A 12381-nucleotide genomic window follows, 5' to 3' on the forward strand; every position below is an offset into this window, starting at 1 on the left:
CAAACTATTAAAAAGAGATAACTTGAAGCTGGCACTGACTGATGACCACTAATGGCCCCATTTTCAGATTAACTTGTGCATTTCACATTTCACACTATTTACATCCCAGCCTTGCCAGTGCTTAGTAAAAAAAAATCTGACTCCAACTGAAAATTAGGTTTCATTTTGATTCAATGTGGGCACACCATCAGAGGTACCCGAGTGGTTCAAAAAAATCCTGGAGGCAGACCATGTGTTTGCAACAACGTGGGCTTAAAATTTGGCTCAGGTTTGTTTGCTTCACGTCAGCTAATCCCATCTCCCGTATTTTCTGTCACTAGGTAAAGTAAACGTTGTCATACAGTATGGATTACATTAATATTACCGTAAGAAATAAGAGGGCATGGATAATCTTTCACCACTGACACACACATCACTTTCACAGCTGTCTCACATAACTACACTTGGGACTGCTCAGAAGCTCTTCTTTAGCTAATCAAATAAACCAGGTGTAACTGCCCTGAAGGCTGAAAGCAGTCAAACTTGCAAGTGAGGCAAAGTAAGTACAACTTAACACCTCTGCTGTGCTTGAATTGGAGTAAAAAATGTACATATTGCACAGCAAGCATATGCAGTACTTGGGGGAAGAAATGGATGATGGCGCTAGACGAAACGTCAGGCATCACAATTCATCCTGTGAGAGAAATGAACGTCTGCACCAAATTTCATGGCAATTCAACCAACAGTTGTTGAGACAGATCACTCAAAACCAGAAATGTCAACCTCATGGTAGCACTGGAGGAAATGTCAGCAGATCATCAAAGTCTTTAGGATTCGTCGTCTGGGAACCATGAATGTTTGTACAAAACTTTGATCCTACTTATCAAGAACATTTTGAGATATTTCACAGGATAAGTGAAACATTTGAGCTAGTGGTGGCGCTAGAGGAAAGGACACAAAATCACCAAAGTCACTAGTATTTCAGCTTCTCAGGGCCATGAAAGTTTGTGCAAAGTTTAATGGAAATATGTCTGAGAGTTGTTGAGATATTTGAGTCTGGACTCAAATGGTGGACCAAACAACCCAATGACCATTACTGCTAGCATGACTGAACACTTGCTGAGCTCAGCATGATAATCAGACTTGGCCATTTCTTTTTTTATTCAGATCATAATTATGTTAGCACATTTCTGTTTGGTAAGAGAGCATTATTTAATCTTGTTTCAGTCATCCAAACAATCAATCATGAGTGACATATTCATCCCAACAACGTAATTATAGAGTCGACACAGAAGCTGTGGTAGTGATTGCTAGGAGCAGTTAACTTTTTCCACAGCAAACAAAGAAATATGTCAATTTAAGCATTGTTGTTTTTTTTATGTAAGCTGACTTGCAACAACCTGCACACCTGCATCAATCTCATTCTGGCACATGACGATAATGTTCCCATTGTGCATCCCACCTACAAAGCTCTGATTGGCTTAGTATACTTTTTACAACCAGGGAAACAGTAGTCAATGAGCATAATATCAGACCTATTTGAATCACTGACAAGATTGGAGATGTGGGCAGTGATCCAGAGGTCTGGAAACAGGTTACGATGAGCTCTGTACAGCTACTTTATAGACAGGATTTTGGAAACAGCAACAGAAATCTGAGCTACAATCAGCAGCTTTCTGGCTAAACTAAACTTTGTGCAGGAAACCAGCATATTTTGTTCAATAATTACAATAACCACACTATGAGTACAGTCATTAGAAAGTGGCTGTACTGAGTTATTAGTACTGTAACAGTAGTCAGTTGGACAGAAATGTTACCCAATTCAAACAGCATTTACACTAACCCCAAGACACAAAAAAGGGGGATTTTCCTGCCTGCCACTGGTTAATCTCCATTTGTAGTCAAGAATTCGGTTAACTTGCTGAGACAGAAATGTCACAGCATGCAGTACAAGAGCAATCCAACCTTGGTGCAGAGTTAAACACAAAATGTGTGTGCCAACATGTGACCAACACTAAATGCGATGGAGAAGAGGCAAGCGGGCATGCAAAGACACAATGGAGAGTTATCCTATTAGAGACAAATCCACACAGAGGCACAGATTTACGCTGAAACACAAACACAATATTGGCACTGACCTTGAAGCTCCAGTAGTTTGGTTGTTGCTAGGAGGGATGGGGGGAGAAAAACAAAGAGCAAAGGAGACAGAAAAGGGACGGGGAGGGTAAAAGAAGGGGAAAAAAGACCGAGTGTGAGACATTTTGCTCATGTGTTAAGCTGCAAAACACCACAGTATAAAAGACTGGATAGAAACAGCACTGAGAGGAAAATGCTTTGTCACTGAACTCCCATGTGGAGATATGTAAGTGATACCACAAAGTGTGACTAATAAAGTGTAAGAGCTTCAATGGTTACGTTATTTTAAGCAGCGAGTGCGGTACTCCCCGAAACATCTACACCACTATGCTTAAAATGACCCACAAATCACAGCAAAGCTTAAGCAAACAAACCGATGAATGGTCTACTTTTTTATACATTAAGCTCGGTGAGAAAATGATAGGCTAATTATTGTGATGATAGCCAGATTAATTTACGTTGTCCTTCACTGCCATCATAATAGGACTTTAATTGCTTGTAATTGCTTCTCGGCAGTTAATCAAATGTTTACAGTGACTTCTAACACACTAATGATGCAGGCAGCCTCCTAAATTCAGCCTCACACTCTCCCTAAATGCAGAGTTGGCTGGCGTGGACCCAGCAGCGGGATTAAAGCGATGCACAGACACTGGATTAAGACGCTGCCATTTTCACTTTATCTGGGAGGAAGCCAACATTCAGGTCAATGTTCCTCTGATTCTTTAAGATACAGCGACTGAAGCTGCATGCGTGCTCATCCGTGACATTCGGTTGATGCCCCGTAATTAATATGTTCATCCACTTTGTGGCCAAAAGTATGTGGACAACACTATTCATATACTTGTATACTTTTGGTTTGGGGCTGTTTTTCATGGTTTGGTTTGTTATGATTGACTGATTCAAAGCACTGACCCTTTTCCTTAATATATTCAGCATAAACTCAAACTTATTTCCTTTCTAATGCCTCAGCTGCCAAATGCCTACATTAAAGGATAAAGCTGGCAATATGCAAATCCCATAAAAAACGCCAAAACCGACAATGAGTTCGCCATTCTCTCTATATTTCCAACTTATCCAGCCTGTGGCTTTCAGCCAGATGTAAATCTTTGAAAAACAGGTCACAAATATATAGTTTCATACAACAGCTGGGCACTGTAGATTTTAGCAAACGTTACTCAAACAGGAGGAAAAAGTGCATTTGTTTGAGACTGTTTTCAGTTGCAGATTAATCCACATTCGGTGAACCAGTGATTATGTGCAACAGCAGGATGGTGTGTGTGGGATTGAGTCAGAATAAAAACTACAGTGTGTGTTTATGGTAATATGTCATGCCATCGTGTTTTTGATTGATTTGTTTTTGGACAACAACAGAGGAATAACATGTATCAGGCTTTGGATATACAGACAATACTTGTTAGTAGATCAGTTCATTGTTGTTTTTTGGTCTTTTAATGGAAGTTCTTAAATATCGAGTGAATTTTTTAATGCTTACAAACATTATAAGCTACAGAGAGGAGCAGGAGCAGTGTTGTTTTGTAAGTTTATCATGCAGCAGGAAGCTGAACAGCCTTCACTGTGAGATGATTGGGCTTCTCACATACTTATCAATTATCTTCAAATAAAGTATCACCATCCTGAAGCCCTTGTGACACTTTCCCTGATTTAAAGAAATCACCAATTATTGACTGCGGTAGCTAGGAAAGTAACGCTTATAATCGGTCAATGAAGGTAAATCTTAATGCTTAAGCAGACAGTACAATGATATTTTGTGACAGCCAGGTTCAAAGGGAATGTTTTTTCCCCAACTTGACTGGCCTGCACAGACAGAGCCCTGACCTCAATCCAATCCACCACCTTTGGGATGAAACGGAACACCGATTACGAGTCAGGACTCATCACCCGACATCAGTGTTGGATCTCACTAATGCTCTTGTGGCTGAACAAGAGCAAATCCCTGCAGCCAGATTCAGAGATCTGGTGGAAAGTCTGAAACCGGAGGAGTGGAGGCTGTTAGAGCAGCAGATTAATGCTTGTGGTTTCATCCACATACCCTTAAACTATGTTGCACTTTCAGGTTCACCTTTTGTCATGACTGGTTTGCAACCTGCTCCAGATTCTTTCAATTTCTCCTGAATGAAAGGTTATCTTGTGTAAAACTGAAAGCAGCAACACTATTTCCTGAGTGATTTCCACTCATCTTCAATGAATGTATTGAAGTGGATCTGAACACAAGGTCTCTGCATGCTTCCATTCAGAGTCTTTAAATCCTGACACCAGTGAGAAAAAAAAGGTGTGAAAGAGACATAATGGAAGGCTGTACTCCAAGAGAGGTGGCCTTGCGTGGCCCATACAAGGCTTTATTGTAGTGTGCAATGCAGTTATTCTTCAGATTTCTTTCTACTTTAGTTTAGTTTAGTTTTCAGCCCCATTTGTTTATTTAGCAAAATATCTCTAAGACCTGTCAACGGTTTAATTATCATTACAAGATATTTCACAGTTTTGTGAACTACTGAACTTACTGCACCATTTGAATAAAAAAAAATAATTGCGTCCAATGATTCTCTTCACTATGTGTACTTTGATGCAGATCCAGATGCATTATAAAAAGACTAAAGACTGTGAATCTACAGCCATGCCTGCAGCTCAGTGAGACTGTATCTAGGTATGGCCATGAACCAAACTATTGGACAAATTGTTTCCATTGTGGTCCTTCATGTTAAAGCAGCAAGATGATACCGTCAATGACAACTGACACTTCTATTAACAATTTGATTTTGTAGTTAAAGGGCACATATCATGCACATTTCCAGGTCCATATTTATATTCTGGGGGTCAACTAGAATATCTTTGCATGATTTACAGTGAAAAACTCCTTATTTATCTTAACCTGGCTTTAAGCAGCCCCTCGGTTCAGCCTCTGTCTGAAACAGGCTGTTTTAGCCCCTGTCTCTTTAAGACCTGCCTCCCGATGAGCCCCCTCTGTTCTGATTGGTCAGCCTCAGGAAGCTTCAGAGGCTACATAAACAAACTACAGCAGCAGTCTCATTCTTTGCTCGAAATGTCAACTTGTCATATACATCCGTACATGTTCGAGCCAGAATCAGATCTGAAATATCAGAGTGAACAATACCAGTAACCTCAGCAACAAAGATTGCAAAACAGACGGCTGTTTATGCTTGACGAGATGGGAAAGTATAAAAAAAAAAACACTGCAAACGAAGCGTTCAGAACAGGCTGAAACTTGGCCTTTTGACTTTTCATTTTTACAAACTGTCACCTCAAGTTTTAGAACTTTAACCATGTTTAACATCTGATATCATAACAGGATGAAAATAGCATGATATGTCCCCTTTAAAGTTTCATTATCAACAGCAGTAATAACTCTACACCACTCATCATTACTGCCCGTTCAAATTATGTCAGTAATGTCTGATGTTGTAGGCACGTCATAATTTCATGATCTAATTGAAGATGTGCAAAGCTAAAATACAAAACTAGCCTGATATTGACAAATAAAAACACCCTGAGTCTGTTTTTATCAAAGATCTATGCTTCAAAACAAGAGGCAACAGTAATCTTAAAACCAATCAATTAACCAGACATGATGGTGCGGGATTCGCCTCTGGAAAGAAGAGGATGTTTGGATCTGGCTGCTCCTATTTATAACAAGATGGCTGCTTCTATACATCACAGCTTATGTCAGGTATGAATATAACTTATGTACTGTCGATAGCCTGACAACAGATCTGTCTACAGTATTTGAATGAATGCAGACATCTGTTAGAGGTTGAGTCAACGGTAATCGAATGATGTATAGATCTCATCGCGGCCAATTTGCCTCGTAGCAGAGTCTGATATCACATCTGACACATGATGACAAATAAAAGGTTAAAGGAACAAACGATGAAGCTCCATCGTGAGCTTATCAGTATGAAAAGAAAGGGACGGAAGTGAGGAGCAGCTGAGAAGTTCTCCAACCACCAACTACAGTCTACATTATCACAAAGAAACCTCTGAGTCTGACCCATCACATTTAGAGAGAACTGATGCCCTCTATACTAAGAATCATAGTTTCGCAACACTTTTTTTTTCTTGTGGCAACCAAAAAACATTTATCATGTAAAACTCGTATAAAAAAATGTTGAAGGGATGCGAGTGGATTGTTTGCAAGCCACCGTTTCACTCTCAGCTGTTGTTTGGTTGCAGTGTCTTGAACCAAAGAGCGTCAACAAATCCTCAAATAAATGTCACAACAAATGCTTCGCAACCATTTTAGCAAAAAGTGTCAAACCACTGTCAAACACTGACTTGCACTTTTAAGTCTCGCCCTTAAAAGGAGAGCATAGGTGTGTTAATGTTGCTTAAATTCCACCACATACACTGTGAGAGCTTCTGAAAATACATATTCCCTCCATAATTAAACTAAGGCATAGGTGGAACTCTTAATTAATGTGTCTGAGCAGCTGTTCTGGGAGCTGCCTGGATCCCCAATATTTCCTCCGCTCTCTCTCTCCGGAAATCTCAGTAGAAACTTCTGAAATTCATCTCACTTTCTTTTGAATATGGAGTAGAGGAAGCAGGATAGAAGAAACACACTTTGGGAAAGAAAGACCGACAACCCTGTGGGCTGATGTGACCCAGATTTTGGAGCTCCGTGTGGTTTGTAGGCCCCCGTCCAAAGACCGGTGTCCAAACTAACCTCGACTGCGCTACAACCGAAACAAAATAATCAAGCTTCTGTTTATTTTACGTTTATGTTACAGTTTCCTTAACATCTTACACCATCATGCTACATAACAATAATACTGAGCCATATTTCAATCTATTCAGGCCTTTTTTTTAACTATTTTTGTTACTTTTGACTGTCTGTTCTGACACAGATGTGCAAGTTATAGATAATTCTGGCTGATCTTGCGCTGAAATCCCTGCAGAACGACACTGAAGAAATGATTCATTAAAGAGAGTTTAATTAGGAGGGTTTGATGACTCTAATGAAAATTGGCAATTTGTTGATAAAGCCGAACGAGGACGTGTGATACTGTTTTGTTTTCTTTTTCTCTTCCTCAATGTCTCCCTCTCTTTAACGGAGATTGAGCCTCATGCAAGAACATTTCCGTATTCTCATCCTAAACTTCTCGTTCTTGCTTCTGTCAGATTTGCTCAAACAAATATTCCAACTGAGATTCAATAAACTTTCTTATCTGCACCAGGAAGTCAACGTTCCTCAGATTAGATAATTAGCATAATCAACGCCTCTGAATCTGTAACATTTCAAATCGAAAACTAACAAAACTCAAATTGGCAGCCATGATGATGATAATACGCTGAACAGAGTATCATATTATATTTAAACTAAATTCACTCAGATTAAGAAAGTCAGATCATCTGTTCATGACTCGTACGACAGCTCTGGAATAAATTTTGTTCATACTAACATAATTCTAATTGCGAGAAATTAACAAATACCACAAATTCTCTTAAATAACTCATATGTGCCACTTAAGAAAAAAAATCTGTTTGTACAAGTGCTTCTAGCTATGGTGTAGTTATGAAAGTCTATGCATTAGTCTGCAACAGGTAAGTTACAGACAGAAGGGCAACAGAAATAAACAGACGGATTACAGATTAAAGCAAAAACCTGAATAAATGAGTGGAGAAACATAACGAATGCAGATGCTTCTACACAGGTGCACTGCATGGTACAATTAAGCAATTAACATCCAATCACGCTCTGTGGCATGTATTTAAATGCTGAGCGGGCGCAGTTTATTCTGATTTTGTATCAAGAAGGCAAGAGAGAAATATCTAAATGACTTTGAAAGAGGTTTCATTGTTGGGGCTCGGAAGGCAGGAGCTTCAGTCACAATAGGACCAGTGACTAAAGTGAAATCTGCATTTAGATCTATGGGGAAGACGTTAGCAAATAGGGTTGGAAATCATGGACAACAGCGCACATTTGATGGCCATGATGCATTAGTGTGATATGTAAGGACAAACTTAAGAGCAACTCTTCCTCAGGTGACTGAGAATGTCAATGCAGGACGTGATCAGACTGTCAGCAACAACAGTCTGTCAACAATTATGTAGGAATATTATAGTAGCATTGCAGTGCAAAAACCCCTCATTACAAAGACGAGTGCACATTTGAGAGTTCAGTGGTACAAAAACCATAAGCATTAGTCTACAGAGAAAAAAAAGTGATATAGTCAGATGAGTCATCCTTCACCATATTCTCTACAAGTGGGCGAGTGGATGTGAGGCAAATGCCAAGAGAACAATACAGGCCTGAATGCTTGACCCCTACAGTGGGGGATCTGTTATGCTCTGGGGGGCATTTTACTGGCATGGTCTGGGCCCACTTGTCCCCTTAGAGGGAAGGGTCACTACAAATCAATGCCAAGTAGTTCTGAGTGATCACCTTTATCCTATGATGAAACATTTCTATCCTGATGGAAGTGGTCTCCTGCAGGATGACAATTCTCCAATTCACTGAATGGTTTGATGAGTATGAAAATGAATCATATACTACGGCCTTCACAGTCACCAGATCTCAACCCAGTTGAACGCCTATGGGAGATTTTGGACCAACGTCTTAGACAGCGCTCTCCACCACCATCATCAAAACACCAAATGAGGGAATATCTTTTGGAAGATTGGTGTTCATCCCTCCAGAAGAGTTCAGAGGCTGTAGTATCAATGCCAAGGAGCACTTAAACTGTTCTGGTGGTCCAACATCACACTAAGACAATTATAGTTGTTTTTTCCTTTAATTTGTCATCATATTCTGCTTTCTGACATATTGTAAAAGATTTTGACGCACGAGGTTTGACATTTTTCTGAACTTCTGCAGACTGACCATTTGCCTTCCTATAATTGACAGTTTCCAATAAATAAATGCCCTATTTGCATTAATTTCTCACCAGTTTAGTTTTTTGCCTAAACCTTGCAAAAGAATAAGAATCCCGTCAGTTTTAATTTCTCAAGATACAGAGCCAACAACCTCTGTAACCTCCTGTAACTTTGAAGCACTCGCAAGCTGCGGCTTTGTCATTCCGAGTTGACAGCTGGGAAAAATGCGTTTATATTATCACCCTTCTCACAGGTTCCTGTCAGAACTATTGAGACAGAAACAAACAGCTGATAATTCTGAACGTCAAGCACCCACTGTGTTATAATCCCTAATATATCTCACCATTCACAGCGCTGCGCACTGTGTAATCACCCACCCGCTTCATTTATTCACCTTAAATTGGAAATGGCAAAATCTACCGCCAAGTCACTCCACAAATAATTTAATGCACCAACAAGCGGACATTTTTTAGAACATAAAACCTGTCTCATCTAACACAAACAGGCCCCCTATGCACCGTGACTCAGTGATTACTGCCTGCAATATTTCTCAATCACTTGAGCTGAAATCCCAAGGTGCACATATGCACAGATACAGACAGGGCTTATGAGAGAAGAGGGGGAGAAAGAAGGGGAAAAGAAAAAGAGAAAAAGCAAGAGAGAGAGAGGGATGAGCAGAGAGACATGCATGCCTGACCTGCATGCCAAGTAGCCATCTTTGTACCCACCCTCTTTTTTTTTTTTTTTCCCTTTCCTCTCACTTACAGAGTCTGTCTTCCTTCCTCTCCAGCCCCCCTAAACACACACACACACACACACATACCAACACATGTGCATTCACTCACACAGTTTTAATTGCGTTCACAAACATTTTTTTTTCTCCCCGTGTTTCCTCTCACCCTGACACAGGCTGCCACACACATACATGTGCACCACTCACATACATGCAGTGCGTGAGCAACACACATCACTGCGGCAGCACAGACACACCTGGACAACACCTGACTGCACGGGAGGAAACGGACCCTCCCCTAAAAAAAAAACCACACACACACACACTTAGTTATACACACTCACATTAAAACAGCAACAGAGGATGAGATGAGTTGTGTGCTCATCAGGTCTACTTGTCTGTACATCATATGTACTAAACACACACCTGCCTCTACATACATTAAGAAGACACACACACACACACACACACACACATAATCCTGCACTTTACATCACTCCATCAGCCTCTGCTCGTTCATCTCTCACACAGCGACAGAAGCATCACACGCAGTCATGGCAGAGTCACAGAGCGACGGCGAAATGTCTCAGCTGAGGATGCAAGGACAGGGAGATAGAGAGAGTTTACCGTTGCTACTTAATGAGCACATCGGCCGCCTGGTGCATCCTCCCGCTCCACACGCCTCCCTCTTCCTCCTCCCCCCTGTCCATTTTTTTTTTTTTTTTTTTAAATCTTTTTTTTTCACTGCGGCTCGGTGTCTTTCCCGCGCCCTGAGGATCTGCTAGAGTCCCCCCTCGCTGGTACCCGTAGTAGCGCCTAAGAGGCAGTTAGCATCTCTTCCTGCCCCTCCTCCTCTTCCTCCTGTTCCCTCTCTCTCTCTCTCTCTCTCTCTCTCTCTCTCTCACTTCCTCTGCCACTCTCTCTCGCCCCTCGTCCCCGACATAAACGCTAAAAAAAAAAACCTCCCTCCTTCCTTCTCTCTCTCCCTGTCGCTCGTTCTCTCTCCCGCTGCTGTTGCCTCTCACTCAGTACAGCGTGTGCCTCCCTCCAAAGCCCAAATTGCCAACCATATGATATCACTCAGTTGCCTTATATGGGAAACGGTGGGTTACCATGACGACAGCAGACTCCACCTGTTTCTATCTATCTCTCTCTCTCGCTCTCTCTCTCTCTCTCTCTGTCCACCCTTTTCCATCAGGAGATAGATGGTCTCGTGTGGGTAAATAGACACAGCACATGGAAAGCAAAGAGTGGGAGGAGAGGAAGGAGGAGTTTGACGGGTGAGATGAGAGGGGAGAGAGAGAGAGAGAGAGAGAGAGAGCTGACTAATGTTTGGAGGGAGAACCAAGAAGGGAGACAGACTTAAAGGAATAGCTCAACATTTTGGGGGAATGTGTTTGCTTTCTTTCCTTTAGCGAGATGAGAAGATAAATATTAATGTCATGTCTGTGTTAAGTACAGAGCTGGAGTCTCAGCATAAAGAGTGGAAGCAGCTAGTCTGACTCTTTAAAGTAAAAAATAATACCGACCAACACCTCTAAAATCTCTAATTAGCACATATTTTGTTTGATTTATCCGTACATGGACAGAAATGTCATGTTCTCCTGGTTCCAGACCTCTAAATCGATGCCCAAATCACAGTTTCTTCCGTCGATTAAAATAGTTCTGGCGTTGTGCTCGCTGACCGCTGGGTCCCTGGCTGGGAAAACAACCGACCCAATCAGAACTTTATGGCATCAAGAATGGGGTCAGAGAAAGGGTTTCTGGCACAACTCTGGCACCTACTTCCAAAGTGCACGGAGAAGGGAAGAAAGTCTAAAGAGGTCAAAACTCCAGCGACACTTGTAGAATGTAGAACAACTTTATTTTTTAGACCAAAGTGTTTCGGCTCGTGGCCTTCATCAGGGTTTAAATAGGGTAGGTATGAAGCAGAAAAAAATTCAAATAGGTAAAAAAATATAAAGGACAACCAATCATATACATCTACACACATATCAGCCAGTGGGGCACCAACAGAGATGGGTAGGTTATAGGGATGTGCAGAGGGCCCAGTATTATTTGTATTTGTATCTGTATTTGTTAAGGCAGGAAATTATTTGTATTTGTATTTGTATTTGAATAACAGACAGGCTTAAAAATGAAAAGCACACCGTTTAATGTGTAGGGAAGAACATTAAAGGTGATTATTGCTTTACAATTTTCATTTATTGCCTATTTTTTGCAACCTAACATTGTGGAAAGGAGAAGTGGAACAACAGGTTATGGAGAGTCCCTCGGGAGGACTTTGCATGTGCCAGTAGCTCAGCTTTATCCCTCGGGGGAACACTCCCAACTCCGGAAGTGATGTCCAAATTAGGAAATGTGCGTCATGTAGCAGATGGATGTGACTCCCCTCGTTGAGAACTGCTGATGGACGTAACAGAGAGACAGTGATGTAACCGACCTGTGTGCTGTTATTTGACATGTTTTTTTTTCCTTCCCAAAAACAAATAATTTGTATGAAACAAATATTTGTAAAAAAACAAAAAACAAAAACAAAAACACTATTTGTGCTTTGCTGAATAACGTATTTGTATTCGGGCACCCCCCTAGTAGGTTATATGATCATGTGGCTTCATACTGGCAGAGAGGTGAGGGGAGTGTCCAGTAAGGGACATGGGTGACACCATATCTGGTCCATAAAC

General features: G+C 41.0%; 1 protein-coding gene across 10 annotated transcripts in view; it reads right to left on the minus strand.

The window, feature by feature from the left end:
- The window catches only part of LOC122971463 (SRC kinase signaling inhibitor 1-like), a 123034-nt gene that overhangs the window by 54332 nt on the left and 56321 nt on the right, over positions 1-12381 (minus strand). For 8 of the 10 annotated variants that reach the window (XM_044338116.1, XM_044338115.1, XM_044338121.1 and 5 more), the window contains one exon: positions 2118-2144. The exons of 1 other annotated variant lie outside the window; for it this stretch is intronic. In XM_044338116.1, coding sequence (XP_044194051.1) covers positions 2118-2144 — 27 coding nt within the window. Of the gene's footprint in view, positions 1-2117; positions 2145-10324; positions 10808-12381 lie in introns of those variants that run through there. One more of the 10 variants, XM_044338122.1, reaches the window with a different exon arrangement.

The sequence above is a fragment of the Thunnus albacares genome, chromosome 20 (assembly GCF_914725855.1).
Source record: "Thunnus albacares chromosome 20, fThuAlb1.1, whole genome shotgun sequence".
NCBI lineage: Eukaryota > Metazoa > Chordata > Actinopteri > Scombriformes > Scombridae > Thunnus > Thunnus albacares.